Raw genomic sequence first — 18,429 nt, forward strand, 5'->3', positions numbered from 1 at the left:
AGTCAGCAGAGCCTTGTTGTAATGCACACAGACCTGAATCTGAGCAGCTCAAGTGCAGCCGTAGAGCTTTACACACACTTACTTTGATATAACCGCTAAGCTCCCTACTCCTCCAGCAGCTAACTTTTAAGGAGAGAGCAGTAGGAGTGCTTGTTTTTTGCCTTATATTAAGAATATTCTATTCAAGGAAGAGGTGCAACAGGATGCCAGGGCACTTTTGAAATGTTACTTCACACCGCTCTCTAGCTATACTGCAGCTATGCTTGGGCATCAGATCAGGACCATTCACCTCAGTTATTTTGCCACTTTTTGCTTTGATGTGCAGCCAAACTGCTAACCACCCAAGTTCCCTTCCTGACCCACACGCTAGCTGACATTGTAAATCATTCCCACTCCTCAGGTACTGTTGCTCTCCCTTTCAAAATCATCTTTATCCCCGCTCCTCAAAAAACCCACCCCCAACCTCTAGCTTCTTGCAAACTATCAAACCATCTCCAATGTCCTTTTTCTCTATAAAGTCCTTGAACATGTTGTCACCTCCCTTTTCCCCTCCCCTGCCATAGCACCAAAATGGCCCTAACCAAAGTCACAAATCAAATCCTCTATGACTGTGATTGTGATGCATTATCCCTCTTCGTCCTATCGACAGCCTTTGACATGGTCTACCTCACCTATCCAATTGTAGCCAGACCATCTCCAGCAATGATTCTCTTCCTGTCTGAGCACAATTATTTCCAGAGTCCCGCAATGATCTAATCTTGGCTTTCTTCTCCTCCTCATACATGCTCCCTTTTGGCGACATCATCCGCAGACAATGAGTTAGCTTCCACATGTATGCTGACAGCAACCAGCTCCACCTCTCCAACAGCTCTCTCAACCCTTCCACTGCCTCAGACTGCCTGTCGAGCATCCAGTCACCCCTTTACCCCAGCATTGGCAGCCACATCTTCATCAACATTCATCCCACCCTCTGGAATTCCCTCTCTAAAGATCTTTGTCTCCCCACATCTCTCTCCCCCTTTAAGATCCTGCTTAAAATCCTCCTCTTTTTACCACCTTTCGAATAGCTCCTGCTCTGGCTTGGTTTCCATTTCTTTTATTACACTTTTGTCAAGAACTTTCGGACTTTTTTAAAGTTAAAGGCAGTATATAAATGCAAGTAGTTGGTATACTGTTCAAATCAAATAAGTCATTGTTTGATATTATGAAATGTGGAGTTATGCCCTTGGCTATGTTTCTGCACTGTTTCATGAGCTTCACTTTGCCTCACTCCTGTGCGGCTCCCCGGAGTCAGCGCCAGGTGCTCGCGCTGCTACTAACGAGCGCGTGACGCTCAGTCCGGGCTCGGCTCCCGGTATAAATGGCGCGCGCCCTCTGGGTGCTTTGGACCATTTCATTTATTGAGTGGCGGTGGGACTGCAGCAAAAGACACGGGCTGGGCAGTGGGGCGGGATTCGTACTATGGCGCGTGTCCTGTTATTTGGGTACGTTTTTCGCGATGTCAAAGTTGTACTGTTTAGTGGATTTCTCATCTTTCTAAAGGTTGCTCATTTGTTTAACAGGTTCATATTGTCGGTGGCTGCGATAGTCCCTGAAGTATGGATGCAAACTGCGCCTCCAGGTCAGATATCGTGCAGATCCCATGTGTTGTGTTGTCACATTCACTTGTGTTGATAGTGAAGGAATGTCTCTGATCCCTTTCTGTAGGTTTTCTGAAGACTGAATGCCGCGACAGTGTCTTTTGGGTTGGACTGAATAAGCACTTTCTTGCAGGGAAGTTCTGGCAGATTAACGTTGTTGGTAAGTTCAGCGCCGTTATCTTGGAATCTGTCTCTATCTAACGGTACTCGGCTCCTTGACCCGGTGGTGGTGTGGCGGAACCATGGGCTTCATTTTAGCACCCGCTATTGGGTGCGTTCCTGGCGCGGGGGCGGGGCTCCGAAAATCGGGGAATCCTGGAGCGGGTCCGGAGCTCTGCTCCAACCCGCCCACTCCGGGTTCCCCGCTGACGCGCCGATGTGCGCGCGCAGCCCCAGCATGTGGGACTCCCGCAGGCAATTAAAGCCGGTGGGGTGCCACTTGACAATATTTTAGGTCATTAACAGACCTGATTAAGGGAATATGTGAGGAGGGGTGGGATTTTAGAGACAACTGGGACTGTTTCCTGGGGCTGCAGCTACTGGCTAACCGTCTTTCGGAGCTGGAGCTGCGGGTGGACTCGCTGTGGAGCATCCGCAATGCTGAGACTATCATGGATAGCACGCTCAGTGAGGTGGTCACACTGCAGGTGAAGATTACGCAGGCAGAATGGAAATAGGTGACCACCAGGCAGAGTAGAAGGACTAGGTAGGTAGAGCATTAGTCCCCTGGGGCCATCTCCCCCTCACAGATATTCTGCTTTAGATACAGTTGGGGGAGATAGCTTATCAGGGGAAAGCGGCAAGAGCCAGGTTCCAGGCACCACGGGTGGCTATGCTGCACAGGAGGGGAGGAAGAAGAGTGGCAGGGCTATAGTGATAGGGGATTCGATTGTAAGGGGAACAGATAGGTGTTTCTGCGGCCGCAAATGTGACTCCAGGATGGTATGTTGCCTCCCTGGTGCTTGGGTCAAGGATGTCACTGAGTGGCTGCAGGGCATTCTGGAGGGGGAGGGTGAACAGCCAGTAGTCGTGGTCCATATTGGTACCAACGACATAGGTTTTAAAAAAAAAGGGATGAGGTCCTGCAAAGTGAATTTAAGGAGTTAGGAGATAAATTAAAAAGCAGGACTTCAAAGGTAGTGATCTCAGGATTACTACTGGTGCCACGTGCTAGTGAGTATCGGAACAGGAGAATAGACAGGATGAATGTGTGGCTGCAGGGATGGTGTGGGAGGGATTTAGATTCCTGGGACATTGGGACCGGTTCTGGGGAAGGTGGGACCTTCCCAAGCGTAACGGGCTATACCCGAGCAGGACCGGGACCAATGTCCTCGTGGGGGTGTTTGCTAGTGCTGTTGGGAAGGTTTAAACTAGAGTGGCAGGGGGATGGGAACCTGAGCGGTGAGTCAGAGGGATTAAATTGAGAGCAGCGAGAGGGGAAGACCCAGGGGAAATCAACAATACAAATAGCACAAACAGTTGCTCAAGAACAAGTGAGAGGGAAAAGCGTAGAGCAGCGGAAAGAAAGTGTACTTTAGGCAGACAGATAAAATAAAAACTAGAAGGCGTAAGGTGATTAACCCAGCATCAAAGCTGTGGCAGGGGGTTGGGAACCTGAGCAGGGAGACAGAGGAAAGCGTGTCAGGAAGGGACAGAAGGTATGGAGTGAAAGGTAAAGTGTTAAAGGAAAAAGCAGGAACTAAGTGTCACAAGACATATTTGAAAGTTCTTCATCTGAATGCATGTAGCATTTGTAACAAAATGGATGAGTTAACGGCACAAATAACTACGTATGGGTATGATCTTGTGGCCATTACAGAAACGTGGCTGCAGAGTGACAATGACTGGGAATTAAATATGCCAGGGTATTTAACAATCAGGAAGGACAGGCAGGAAGGAAGCGGAGGTGGGGTGGCTATGTTAATGAAGGAAGGAATCACTGTAATACAGAGAAATGATATTGGGACAAAGGATCAGGATAATGAAACAGTTTGGGTAGAGATAAGGAATAATAAGCAGAAAAAAACACTCGTGGGTGTAGTATATAGGCCTCCTAATAGTTGCAACTCTGCTGGAAGAAGTATTAATCAGGAAATAGTCAGGGCATGTAATAAGGGAACAGCTACAATTATGGGGGATTTTAACTATCATTAACTGGACAAATCAAATTGGGCAGGGCAGCCTTGAGGAAGAGTTTATTGGGGATGGATTTCTTGAGCAGTATGTAACTGATCCTACAAGGGGGCAAGCAACCTTGGACCTGGTCCTGTGCAATGAGCCAGGATTAATTAATAATGTCCTGGTTAAGGATCCCCTTGGAATGAGTGACCATAACATGGTTACATTCCATATCCAATTAGAGGGTGAGAAGGTTGGTTCTCAAACAAGCGTACTGAGCTTGAATAAAGGAAACTATGATGGTATGAGAGCGGAATTGATTAAAGTGGACTGGGAAAATAGATTAAAGGGTAAGACGGTACATGAGCAGTGGTGTTCATTCAAGGAGTTATTTTACAACTTTCAAAAAAATATATTCCACTGAGGAAAAAAGGGTGTAAAAGAAATGACAGCCATCCGTGGCTAAGTAAAGAAATTAAGGATAGTATCCGACTAAAAACAAGGACATATAAGGTAGCCAAACTTAGTGGGAGGATAGCAGATTGGGACGTCTTCAAAAGACAGCAAAAAGTAACTAAAGGATTGATTAAGAAAGGGAAGATAGATTATGAAAATAAATTAGCAAAAAATATAAAAACAGTTAGCAAGCATTTCTATAGTTATATAAAAGAAAAAGGGTGGCTAAGGCAAACGTAGGTCCCTTAGAGGATGAGACTGGGAAACATGGAGATGGCAAAAATGCTGAACAAATGTTTTGTTTGTCTTTACGGTAGAGGACACTAAGAATATCCCAACACTGGACAAATGGGGCTCGAGGGGGGGGGGGGGGAGAGAGGAGCTAAATACGATTAAAATCGCGAAGGAATTGGTACTCAGTAAATTAATGGGACTCCAGGTGGATAAATCCCCTGGACCTGATGGCTTACATCCTAGGGTCTTGAGGGAAGTGGCAGTCGGGATTGTGGATGCTTTGGTAATAATTTTCCAAAATTCTCTGGACTCGGCAAAGGTCCCGGCAGATTGGAAAACTGCTAATGTAACACCCTTATTTAGAAAGGGTAGTAGGCAGAAGGCTGGAAGTTATAGACCAGTTAGCCTAACATCTGTGGTGGGTAAAATTTTGGCGTCTATTATTAAGGAGACAGTAGCGGAACATTTGGATAAACATAATTTAATAGGACAAAGTCAGCATGGCTTTACGAAGGGGAAGTATGTCTGACAAATTTGCTTGAGTTCTTTGAGGACACAACGTACAGGGTGGATAAAGGGGAACCAGTGGACATAGTGTATTTAGACTTCCGGAAGGCATTCAACAAGGTGCCATGTAAAAGATTATGGCTCAAGATGAAGAATCACTGGATTGGGGTAATATTCTGGCATGGGTGGAGGATTGGTTATCTAACAGGAAGCAGAGAGTTTGGATAAATGGTTCATTCTTGGACTGGCAACCAGTAGCCAGTGGCGTTCCGCAGGGGTCGGTGCTGGGTCCCCAACTCTTTACAATCTATATTAACGATTTGGAGGAGGGGACCGCGTGTAACATATCAAAGTTTGCAGATGATACAAAGATGGGAGGGAAAGTAGAGAGTGAGGAGGACATAAAAACCTACAAGGCAATATAGACAGGCTGGGTGAGTGGGTGGAGATTTGGCAGATGCAATACAATATTGGAAAATGTGAGGTGATGCACTTTGGCAGGAAAAATCAGAGCAAGTTATTGTCTTAATGGCAAGAGACTGGAAAGTACTGCAGTACAAAGGGATCTGGGGGTCCTGGTGCAAGAAAATCAAAAAGTTAGTATGCAGGTGATCAAGAAGGCCAATGGAATGTTGGCTTTTATTGCTAGGGGGATAGAATTTAAAAACAGGGAGGTATTGCTGCTGTTATATCAGGTATTGGTGAGACCGCACCTGGAATACTGCATACACTTTTGGTCTCCATACTTAAGAAAAGACATACTTGCTCTCGAGGCAGTACAAAGAAGGTTCACTCGGTTAATCCTGGGGATGAGGGGGTGGACATATGAGGAGAGGTTGAGTAGATTGGGACTCCTCATTGGCGTTCAGAGAGGCGATCTTATTGAAACATATAAGATTGTGAAGGGGATTGATCGGGTGGATGCAGTTAGGATGGGTGAAACTAGAACTCGGGGGCATAATCTTAGAATAAGGGGCTGCTCTTTCAAAACTGAGATGAGGAGAAACTTCTTCACTCAGAGGGTAGTAGGTCTGTGGAATTTGCTGCCCGTGGAAGCTACATCATTAAATAAATTTAAAACAGAAATAAACAGTTTCCAAGAAGTGAAGGGAATTAGGGGGTACGGGGAGCAGGCAAGAAATTGGACGTGAATTTAGATTTGAGGTTCGGATCAGATCGGCTATGATCTTATTGAATGGCGGAGTAGGCTCGAGGGGCCGATTGGCCAACTCCTGCTCCTATTTCTTATGTTCTTAAGTTCCCATACTGGGGGAAACACTCCCAGTTGAAATGGACGTGTTGTAGCTATCAGCCTGTGGCAGCTGCAAAGGTCCATTTGATAGGTGGGTGGAGGGAGACCCTCATTGCAGGAGGCCACTCTGTCACTTGGGACAAAGTTTGGCCTCCACCACCCCCCTCCTGACAAGAAAATTCACCAACTTGCACACTTACCCCGGGGTCCAGAGACATGTCCCTACCTTGCGGACCCCCTCAGATGTCCATCTTCCGGATGGGGGGGCCGCTGTAGCTGCAGTCATGACCTCCTCGGAGTGCGAACAGCATCACCAGCCTCGCCGGCCACCTCTGACACGTGGCGCTCCACAAGAGTGCTGTGACACATCCACCTGCACAGCAGAAGGGAGGGCAACCGCAGAGAGATGCGTCGCAGAGGGCACTACCCTCACCACAGGGTCCACAGACCGAGGCTCAGCTTCCTGGACCTCTCTGAGCAGCAGTGCACACGGAGGCTCAGAGTCACTCGACATGTAGTCGTGGACATCTGCAGCCTCCTTCATGCCGAGCTGCTCCCAGTTGGCCCGAGCACCATCCTCTTGCCTGTTGTTGTCAGTCACCACTGCCCTCAACAACTTCTCCGCACCCTCCAGGGTGCCACCGAGGACATCGCCGACGTCTCAGTCGTCTGCACAAAAGAGCCCTGCAAATACACCTACGCCCACTCTGCAGTGACACAATGGTTGGCATCAGTTGTGGGTCTTCATTGTGATCCTCAGGAAAGGGCATTATTGCACAAACTGAACAAGATTTGCAAAGACGTGGCAGTAGTGGTGCCAATATAATATGTAATGTGAGTTGGTCAGAAATTAAATGTAAGTAAAAACCATGACAAACCCTCAAACATCCTCCTTATGCATCCCCTTCATGCTCACGACACGTTTGCCTTGCAACGGTGTGAACAAAGGGAGTCTGGAGCTATGACATTCTCCAGAAGAGTGGCCATGACTGCTATAGCTCCCAGAACAGATCTCTTTTGTTGGTGGTTTGCTCCTAGCAGAAATGTAGTGGTGTCCTACTGCTATGATCATATTTCTGATTTGTTGTTACTAGAAGGCTGTCATAAAGATTAAAATAACATTTGTGTGTAGTTGTCTAATTTGAACAGACTTGAGCCTAAATTAGATGCATACTGCACCTGGCAAGCTCAATAGGCAAAATGTAGTTTGTATGATGCAATAGGTATTCTGAAGTCTTGCTAGGTTTAAGGGATTTAGTATTGGTGGATTGATATCTATCTTGATGATGACTCTTGGTTGGCATGGATATGCTATCCTAAATTGACTTGGCTTCCAAGATTATTATTCATTTGTCATCAATACAATCCCTCATTTCTGGGGATGGTAAGTTCCATACCAGCTCATACAACAGTTTCTCAATACTGTACTGCATAGAGAGTGCACCCTTTTTTTCAAGGAGGAAATCACTTTCTTCTTTTCCCACCCCCCCCCCGCCCCCACTCCATTTTTAAGTCTTGCTTTCTGATTTGCAGACTATTCACCAACAATAAGTGCACATAGAATTCAGTTTGGAGGCTAACTTTGTTTTGGTTTGCTTTCTCAGATCAGTCTGGTTATATCTTTCCTGTCACACCAAGATTTGCATCCCAGTGTGGTTATACAATTGCTGTGGATCACTGGAGAGTTGAATTCCGTGCCTCTGTCCTCAGCTGTTGTGTCCATATTGTGGTAAGTAGATCTTGGAAATCTAGTGTGGAGAGATTTGCAAAGGACATGTTTCTTTTTAAAAAATTATTGCTTTTCCTTGACCTATGAACCAATGAGATGCAAATGTTGCTATTGTCTGTTTCAATCTTAAAATGTTTATTGGATGCATTTTTCAAGGCAAATGCAGGCGACTGAAGTTTGAACTGTTTTTAAATGCTGTCTAAATTTCACCAAGAATCTTGTTTGGAGGCCTATTTTCCTGGAACAGTGGACATAGGGGTGGGATGGCAAGATCACCAGAGCCCTACATCCTAATGGAGGGATATCCTCCAACTGGAATCAAATGATGTTTGCGGTTCAGTGTGTACTGCATTAAGGGAGGATGTAGATGGACACCTTCAATTCACAATATAGGGGATATTGAATGGGAGTTATGTGCTCTCCTTAGTGTGGGAGTGCCTAATGAAGCTCTTCCAGGGTTGTTACTCCAATAGAGTCCTTCGTGCTTGAGAACAGTCACTGACACAAGCCAAAATGTTATGCTGATTTGCTTTTAAATGTATAATGAAATGGTTCACCAACTGTATTTTGATACCATTGATCATATTTCCAATTTGTTTGTAGAATGATGAGCAATTCAACCTCACTATACAAGTACAAGTATCAGGAACTGATGGAGCAGCTTCAACATATATTCAAACTCTGTCTTGTATGTACTCTCCATGGGCTGCAAGGGAAATATTCTGTGAAGAAAACTACATGCAGGTAAAGACAGCAATACTGAATATCTGTCCAGACTGTCAAATATTTCAAAACTGAGAATGGAGGCTTCAAGATTAATGCAACACTTCAAATACAAATCACTGATTTATAATCTGTGTGTGTGCTTCTGGGTCAAATACTCTACATTTGCTCATACATCCTTGCATCAGGATTGATGTCTTAGTTGTAAATTAAGCTAATGGGAAATGTTTCCGATTTAATAAACGAAAACTAACTACCAAGTTGTGTATATCCAGTGGGTTCTCGTGGATAGAATTGTTATCTTTCTGAAGATAATTTGTACTCTTAATCCACTAAACTGCCTGATAGACCATGTGCCTGGATTTCAATAGGTGACCTTATTGAACTTGGGCAATGAGTGTTCCTGCCATTTTCCCAGTGACTCTACTGGAACTGTAGGCATGTAACTTGTTTCAGTAACTACAAAGATCTATTACACCAGGTTGAAGATTCACTAACTTTGTCTTGCCATCAATCATGCCCAGATCTCTGTAGAAAGAAATATACCAACCATTGAGGAGGATTATGCCCAAGATGCTGAAGATTGGGCTTTAGTATTGCCAGAAGTAAGTAGCTTTTTTCTTTGCCCTCACTCACAGAAACTTGTACTAAAGACTTTCCAATATTGGAATGGAGGGAAATTGAACTCACAATACTCTATATTGCAGTTGTAAATGTCTAACATATGTGTGGTTTGACCATTTCCTGATCTGAGATGGAAGGACTTTATTAGATCTGTTTATCTTGGCCTCACATTGGATTAAAAGATGAGAATCAAAACTTGACCTGGACCCTTGATATAACTGGTGTGTGTGAAACATGCATAGAAAATGCTAGAAGCACTTAGCAAATTAGTCAGTATCTGTGGGGAGATTAGATCCAGTTCTTCAGAACTGGAAGAAATCCGATGAATTGAGGGAGGGACAACCAATGCATGCACAAACATTGAAGTGCAATGTATTGCATGCTGTCAACAGCCTAATTGTATTTTTCCTCCTTGCCTCACAGCAAGTAGTTTAAATGCTGTTTAAGCCATCTTGTAGATTATGGGGACTTTTATTTTTCTCACATACATCCATCAATACAAGTTCCCCACCATGAAGCTGTATGGCTTGGGATAAGGTGGCATGAGCATTTTTTCCCTGTTAAGGGAGTTTCACCATAGTCAATAATTTTCCCTGGAAAATGCACACATTGTCTTGAATCCCCAAAAAATGCAATGAAGTGGCCTTCTCCAATTAAATTCTTGAGTAAGGTTGCTGCTTCAATTTGCGATAAAACTGAGGAGTCAGGCTTATTGCCAGCTGTTTGGCATGCCTTTTGACAAAGCATGCCAAAGGTCATGTCCAGAGAATTTAAGCTTGTAACTTGTCCTGAACACATCAGTGAAGAAGTAAAAAATCTCTTGACTCCTTTCCGATCTCCTTCACACCCATCTGATTTGACTACAATCACTGTTCCCTTTTCCTCATTAGATTCCTATATTCCTGAATTGTGACGTGATCTGATCAGCCACATGATGGCGTGCTCCTGCTCCTATCTCATGGTCTAATTATTTTCATCCGGCCAACATGTGTACTAGTTTAATCCCAATCTGCTAGTTACAAGAGGAACCCCCCCCCCCCCCCCCACCGGCCATTGAAATTACTGGCAATCTTTCTATCTAACATTCAAATTAGGGAAAATTAAACTTCTGGATCTCCACATATTTGACTTGGATATGATGTACTTCTGATTGTCTTATAGTTTTTCTCTTAACTGGAAAGAGTCATCCACCCTTTTGTGGTCTCTACTGTTCATGTAGGCAAGTAGTGCAGGCAGTGGAATATGGCAAGTGGTATTTCATGTCCCTGGTGGTAAAAGGAGTATGACTGTGATAGAAGCACATGAGAGAGGCTATGGCATCAACACAACAGTGTCGCGTATTTTGCTTCGTGCTCCATATCATGCAAATGAGGCTCAAATAGTCTTGGTAAGTTCACTAATCCTATTCTCCAAGTGGTGGTTTGGGCTCAAAATTCTTGACTGAAGCATTCCTATAGGTAGCTGAATATTTTGGCTTTTCATGTAAATTTCCCTTTCCCATTAGGTCCAAGGTGTGCCCTTGTCTGTAATCCGATCGACCAGCTTTTACAAACGGCATTGGGTGATTCTGCTAATTGATACAGCAGTGGCTTGTCCTGTTGGTAAGAACTTGCATATTATGCTCTCAGTTGCACCAGACATTCTTCACCCTTCTGTCCCAACAGAAATGAATAGATCAAGCCATGCAAAACTGGATCCAGTTCTATAACAACTTTAAAGCAAAAGTGTCTTCCTTGTTTAGACTAACCTGGGCAGAGTTTCCAATTTCTGTGCTAGGGGTCAGCCTGTTTTTTTTTTCATAAAATAAACACTTTTTTTAAAAAAGCAAGCCATTTTCTGTCACTATCCAAGAATGTCACCATCTATAGTACTGGACTCTTGATGTACTGTGTAGGGGAGCCATCCATTGCTTTCAGAATGTCATTTGCATTCTGCCTGGAATAATTGAAGTCACATTTTAAAAAAAATGTGCAATCTGTCAAATCAACATAACTTTTTCTTCCCCCACTTCAGATGGCATTACATTCACTGATAATATAATCACCTGGACAGTGCCAAGAATCTTCACTCCAATTGTGACCAGTGCAGTTCATCAGGACAACACCTCCATGGGAGTAAATGGCATCAAGTTGGGTCCTACAAGAATGGCAGAAAGAAATTATACCCTGAATAAAAATGATACTGCTCTTGCTATAAGAGTCCCAATTGGAGCACAGGATGGATACTATAAGGTTGGTGACAAATTAGATTTTTGCATTGCAGATGGAAAGCAGATATATTCTCCACAATAGATACCCTTTGGACAGGGATTGCAGCCCACAATGTTGTACCTACTTGAAGAAAACTCCTTCTGTAAATGTGGCAAATCTAAGATTGTTGCTATTATGGTATTGGCTTCTGTATATTTGGAAGCAGAGATACAAAATGTTCACTCTGGAAATGCCTTGCATATTTTGATATGCAACCAGCAGATTCTGTCTGAAGGCAAGACCTCCAATTCCCACAATGTGGGTTTGGCTTTTTAGGGTTTATTTATCACCCAGTCATCTTTAAATCTAGGGCTATTTTGTTGAAATTAAGGAAGGCAGAGACTCTGCAGACAGTTAACCACCCCCTCCTCTGTCCACTTTACATTGCCACTTAATGTAGCTGATTTCAACTATCTTGTCATGTCCCTGAAGCCTTGTTAAGGCTACAGCATATCATATTTCTGTTCATTAACTGCCAGATTCAACAGTAAACAGACTTTTGCCTAAGCTGCAGGTAGTGAAGGGTTTATTCAATCTGAGGTTGAGAATGTGACTTTAAACAAGCAAGCTTTAAAAAGTGGAGGGTTTTTTTGGCCCTTGTTAGAAATTTCCTAGAATTCTGGCTCACTTGTGACTGAACCTGAAGAAAATAGCAACAGTTTACACTTGTCTGATATCAGTGTTTAAAGTCTGATGTAATGTCACTCCGTTCTAATTGCTGAATTGTTACCTTGCTTTCAGAGCCACGTGGTGGATGGCCAGTATGGTATCAAATACAGCATTAACCTATTCTTGGAGCACCTGTGGGAAGATGAGGCATGGGGATGGAATAAAATCAATGTGATCCATCCAGTCACCACTCCCTTTATTCCTCAGCCTCTTGTTCTCACTGATGGTATGTAGTGTGGCCTTAAATACAACTGGCATATAGTCTTCCCTAAATGGGATGTTCTTGGTTATTAAAATTGACATGAACTGGATCATACATGCAAAAGTCCCATCTTTGAATTTATTATTAATTCCTTGGATGTGGGCATCACTGGCAAAGCTGGCATTTATTGAATATCCTTAATTGCTCTGAAAAGGTGGTGGACTGCATTGATCTGCTGCAGTCCATGTTTGGGAGGTGATCCCACAATGCTGTTGGGAGTTTGCTGGGTTAAAATCCTGGATGATGGATCTGTGATATGCCCAAATCAAGATGGGGTGTGTCACTTGGGAGGAGGTGTTCCCATGCTTCTACTGCCCTTGTCTTCCGAGCTGGTAAAGGTCACAGGTTTGAGAGGTGCTGCCAAAGAAGCATTGTTAGTTCACATTGCACCACTGTACACCAAGGATGGATTTTTAAACTAGCGGCTGATATGCTGATCAAGCAAACTGCTTTGTCCACTGCCAAAAATGGCATGATAAATTAGTAATCCATAGTGCATGGCTCTGAACCAAACAGCCATTTGAATCCTTTTGGGCTCATGGGAGTTCTGAGAAAATGCCTGCTTCCACAATCTCATGCTACTGGCAAATAGTGTGACCTGAGTCAATATTGCATGTGTCCTGTCTCTTCCACTACTATGAAATGCCCTTGTCCCCATCAAAACTGCTGCAGTTGAATATATGGATGTCAGATGTTCCCATCATGCTCGATGGATTAAAATCCAGGCCCCAAAGGTGAAAATGCCTTTTTCTAACTCTGCTCCAACACACTGTTCAGTGCTTGTTTATAGTAATGCATCAAGTATCAGTCCAAGCTGATCAATTCGGTTACATCACTTGTTCACTGCATGGGCAATTGATGTTTCATGCAGATATTGAACAATTCACACAGCTGTGACTTAAATGGGTTTATTATGCTGCTACATAAATGTGTTCCAGATTGGAGTTCAACTTTTCTATATCTATTCCAGATACCATTCCTGAGCAATGGCTATTCAATGTCACACTAGGCAACTTTCTTCCTGATGTGGAACTAAAAAAGCTCACTCTGGGCTCTCAATCCTTCCCTGTGGATGAAGAAAACCAGATATTTAATGTGTACAACTGGACTACCACAAACGAGACAACCCTAAATAGAATCTTCATTCTCGAAGTTCCAATGGAGTCACCAGTTGTAGACCGAAAGGTAATGGAATATTGGTGAGAAATGTGGGTTCCTACATGGCCTGAAATGTTGTTGACTCTTTGCTTTCTTTTTAGTATATAGGAGATGGTGTTGAACAATACACCCTTGACATCATTTACACCCTGACTGTGGTACCAGAAAATGTAATATTCACACATGTAGCTCGTTTAATCCATAAACATAAGATAGGTAAGTTTTTCTATCCCTGTGCCCACTAAGGCAGGAATGCTTTCTTTAAAGGCTACAAATAATACTGTGTTTACTTTAGTACTTCCTGTGGCAAATGGCTTTTGTGATGAAGAAAACATGACACTGGTGATAACCCATGGAACCTTGGATCAGTACTGGATTCCTTTCATTGGCAATGTACAGTTAACCCCTCAGTCTGCTGAGCAGACTGGTTATATGCTGAGAGATAATGGTACCCACTTAATACTTGTTGTTCCACATGATGCAGCTGAAGTTGTCCATGAGGTAAGCTGCTTTTACCTAGTCCCTCTTTTGGCTTTTAATTTGAGCTAATTGTGGCTTCATTACAGGCAATGAATGACCAAGGCCTTAGAAACAGATTTGACTTCAGACTGAAGGATAATAAAACCCTGGATGTGCTGACCAACTTTTCTGTTTCCTGCAGCTTTTCTACAGCAGACTTCATAAGTAAGCTCTTGGCTTTCACTCATATCCAAAGCCTGGCTTGCATGTTGATATACTGACTTTTTTCTTCTCTTAGCTTGTTTGCCAAATGGAAGAATGGTTATTACTGCTCTAAAACTTGAAGCATTGTTGGGAATAGATGCTGCCAAAATGATGCTGAAGGATAGAAGCTGCAAGCCAAAGGAGAGTGATGAATTCAAAGCTGTCTTTGAAATTTCTGCTAACTCATGTGGCACAATTAGAAGGGTAAGCTAAATATGGCCTTCTGTTGAGTGACATAAGCTGGAGGCTACAGGAAGGGCTCAGCAAGCATCTAGTAATTGACTAATTGGCTTCTCTTGTAGTTTGAGAAGAATTACATGATCTATGAGAATGAAGTGGTGTACTTCAGAGAATCAGAACCAACTAGTGACCCAATATATCGGTAAGAAACTGAGCAAAGGCTTTTCCTTTTTGTGGGTGTATAAATAACACGTGTTTGCTCCTTTTTTAGGCTTGCCATATCTTGTCATTACCACATAAATGACTCCCTGCATATTCAGTTTGAACACCAAGTAAATCCTCTGCCAGCTGTTGTACCTGGATATGGACCTATTGTCTTAGTTATGCAACTTTCCAAAGGTAAAGCTCCTAAACTACAGTTCTATACTAGCTTCCATTTTAAAATAGTTGTACCCCACATGTCCAGTATGCAATCATGTGAGTGAATATCCATGATTGCTTAATATTGAAATGGGAAGAGCCCCTCTCTCTGGAGCTCACTTTTTTTGGCTTGGATTCTTGCAGATGTGTTGTATTCGAACCTGTATGAAGAAGGTGACTATCCATTAGTGAAGTATCTGACTGATCCCCTGTACTTTGAAGTGCAACTGTTGCACATAGAAGATCCACAAATTGAATTGTTCTTGCAAGATTGCTGGGCAACTGCATCACCAGACAGAAATGATATTCCACAATGGCCAATCATTGTCAAAAGGCAAGTATGAGCCACTTTCTGGAGAAGGTGGGGAGCTAATTAACTTGAATAACTAACTAACTTTTTTTAAACAGCTGTGAGAACAAGGCTGATGTGCATATGACCATCTTTCATCCAGTAACCAGTAATGAGCGGGTCAGATACCCCACTCACTACAAAAGGTTTGAGGTCAAGATGTTTGCTTTTACTGTGGGCAACCTGAATACCATAGTGGGACAGGTGAGGATTGCTTCAGATAAACATGTTGGTCAGTGCTTTCCACATAATGTCCTGCTATAATAATGCTGTACTTTTATTTTAGGTGTACTTTCATTGCAGTGTAGTCTTGTGCAGGAAGGACCCAGTAAGTGGGCAACTTTGCCCTGGTCAATGTATACCAGGAAAACAGAGGCTGGGTAAGGTATTAAGATTGGAATAAAACTTGTGGTGGTGCCTGTTGCATGCTACTGACAAACTGTGTAACTGCAGGTCGAAGTGCAGGTGCAGAGCACCATCTGCAGGGATCTGTATCATCAGGAGCAGTGGTGATCGTGGCAGAAATCCCTACCCTGGAAAGCAAGATTGTGACAGGTGAAGAACCATTCTTGAGCTAGTGATTCTAGCAGTGATTCTGAAATATATTTGCAACTTGTCTGGCTTTTTTTTTCATCAGATATCGCAGTGAAGTCCTACTCCTGGCCATTGCTACTGATTGGAGGTGTAACAATAATTGTTGCTTCTATTGTTCTTGGAATTATTGGTCACAAATGCCAAATGAACAGATTATATTAATCTTAATTAAAAACAAATTTCTAATTTAAATAGTGTATTTCTTTTTTATTCGTTCATGGGATGTGGGCATCATTGGCAAGGCCAGCATTTATTGCCCATTCCCTAATTGCCTTTGAGAAGGTGGTGGTGGTGAGGCCCCCTCTTGAGTGGTTTGCTAATCCATTTCAGAGGGCAATTAAGAATCAGCCACATTGCTGTGGGTCTGGTCTGGAGTCATAGGCCAGACCAAGTAAGGACAGCAGGTTTCCTTCCCTAAAGGACATTAGTGAACCAGAGGTTTTTGCAACAATCCATCAGTTTCGTGGCCACCATTACTGATACTAGTTTTTCCAGATTATTTATTTAATTTAATTAAATTCCCCAGCTGCTGTGGTGGGATTTGAGCTCATGACTCCAGATTATTAGTCCAGTCCTCTGGATTACTAGTCCAGTAACATAACCACTATGCTACTGTACTTTGTCATTGTTATGACATTAGCCAGAAGCACCTGATGCAGTAAACTGCTTGGATGAAGTCCTGAGCAGAGCTGTGATTTTAGGTTTGCAGTGAGTGCTTATCACTGTTCCCTAATTGCTATCTAGCAGAAATGACTAACAATTGGGATTAGGAAGCAGCAAGGATTTTGTATTTTGCAGATTGAACACTGAGGCCAATTGTTTTTTTTTGGGGTGGGGGGAGGGAGAGTGGAGAAAGGAGGAAAGAGAATTATAAAATAGTAAGTACACTTTTTAAGCAATTCTTGAACTTTCAATTTAATCCCAATTGACTATTTGTTTACAGGTTGTTTTTGCTGTCCTAGTTAATGGCACCACAGGAGATGTTAACAAAATTGATCAATTCTATGCAAGCTAAGGCAACTCTGTCTCTTTGACTGGTAGACACCATTTCCTGTAGTGCCTAATGGTCCTTTTAATGTGGGGAAAGGGTGGGAAAGTGGAGTTGAGGTAAAAATCAGATCAGCCATGATCTCAATGGCAGAGCAGGCTCGAGGGGCCAAATGGCCTGCTCCTATTTCTTATACAAGTATCTATTAGACCATACAATTTTCTGTAGGTTTGTTGAAATAGGACTTTGTTGCTTTTATTAAGTATATTTCAGTTTAATTGGACCACATGTTGGATTGTAGTAGTGGTGCCCTTCGAAAGGATACTTCTGGCAGGTTACATCAGGGCAACTCAGTGCTGCCCCTATTGGTCCAATTAAAATAGGCCCAAGTCTCCCTCTTGCCTTTACCCATTAAATGATCACTTCATGCTAACCCCAGCCCACACTCTTTCCAATGTAAATCATAAAAATTGCTCAAGTATCTCTGCCCCATGAACAAATTCTCTTAAAAGCCAAATCTGATTAGTGGTGTCTTAACATTGTGTGTGTATACATGTATTGGCCCACTCATTTTATTAAAAGTTACTTAAATTCCTTGGTCAAATCCCACGACAAAAGGATTCCAATCTTTTTAAAATAATTGTCTTAAATGTATGATAGCATATGTGTAGTTCCTAGGATGTGAGATGGGCAAGGTTGTGCTTGGTGGTATCATTTAGATGGCAGAAGATAATGAGGTTGGTGTGATTGCAGGTGAGGACAAAGGGACGCCTCTTCATTTTATGAGACAAATGGATAAGAGTAGAGGCATAGGAAATGGAACTGACATGGTCAAGGAACTTGTTCTTATGGCACTTCCAGTGACCGACCATAATCTAGGTGGTTGTGGTGGGCAATGGGCTTGCAAGCCCTTGGCCAGGAATAAAAAGCAGTCTGGGAAGAGAAGGCAGAGACCAGGACATTGGCCCAGATTTTTCCCTTAGTGGTGAATGAATGGTACCTGCTGATCATTAGATTTGAAATTGCCCACATACTATCCATGGGCTTTTGGGTGCTGGCAGTTCCTCTACCATTTGCACTGAAATAACATGAGCCCTGTTAGGCTCACCATTTTTGGCACAGATTGCAGGTGAAGTTGGAAATTGGAAGGATAGTTAATGAAAGGTTAAACTAAATTTTAGGGTTTTTTTCAGCTCATTGGGACAGCATACAGTCCTTTTTGTGAATCTTGTAGAGTTGGAGAACAAGAGTGGATGAAGCAAGAGAGATTTCCAATTGAGATGAGAGGTAACTAGGGAAATGGTTTACAGTTTGGTAGCAGGAGATAGGAGTCATTTAATAGTTGGCATTCAGCCTCAGCCAGGTAGAGGTCCTTCCACCATATGAGACCGCACCTGGAATACTGCATACAGTTTTGGTCTCCATACTTAAGAAAAGACATACTTGCTCTCGAGGCAGTACAAAGAAGGTTCACTCGGTTAATCCCGGGGATGAGGGGGCGGACATATGAGGAGAGGTTGAGTAGATTGGGACTCTACTCATTGGAGTTCAGAA

At 43.1% G+C, this 18,429-nt stretch overlaps 1 protein-coding gene across 1 annotated transcript; it reads left to right on the forward strand.

Moving 5' to 3' along the window:
* Positions 1-1,397: 1,397 nt before the first annotated feature.
* On the forward strand, positions 1,398-16,079 carry LOC137321369 (uncharacterized). Its single transcript, XM_067983753.1, has 22 exons — positions 1,398-1,484; positions 1,563-1,621; positions 1,708-1,800; positions 7,812-7,936; positions 8,540-8,680; positions 9,184-9,264; positions 10,503-10,670; positions 10,788-10,884; positions 11,297-11,514; positions 12,274-12,427; positions 13,434-13,648; positions 13,723-13,837; positions 13,917-14,122; positions 14,188-14,305; positions 14,379-14,548; positions 14,647-14,726; positions 14,796-14,923; positions 15,089-15,278; positions 15,353-15,497; positions 15,580-15,673; positions 15,747-15,848; positions 15,931-16,079. The coding sequence occupies exons 1-22, from the start codon at positions 1,462-1,464 to the stop codon at positions 16,047-16,049; spliced, it is 2,841 nt and encodes a 946-aa protein (XP_067839854.1). The 5' UTR covers positions 1,398-1,461; the 3' UTR covers positions 16,050-16,079.
* Positions 16,080-18,429: the final 2,350 nt, after the last annotated feature.

Source organism: Heptranchias perlo, chromosome 5 (assembly GCF_035084215.1).
Source record: "Heptranchias perlo isolate sHepPer1 chromosome 5, sHepPer1.hap1, whole genome shotgun sequence".
Classification (NCBI taxonomy): domain Eukaryota; kingdom Metazoa; phylum Chordata; class Chondrichthyes; order Hexanchiformes; family Hexanchidae; genus Heptranchias; species Heptranchias perlo.

Bases quoted from the DNA above. Each gene is read 5' to 3' on its own strand.
- LOC137321369 (XM_067983753.1), top strand. From the start codon at position 1,462: ATGGCGCGTGTCCTGTTATTTGG. The intron at 1,485-1,562 runs GTACGTTTTTCG...TTTGTTTAACAG, and splicing joins GCGCGTGTCCTGTTATTTGG to GTTCATATTGTCGGTGGCTG. The intron at 14,123-14,187 runs GTAAGCTGCTTT...GCTTCATTACAG, and splicing joins CAGCTGAAGTTGTCCATGAG to GCAATGAATGACCAAGGCCT.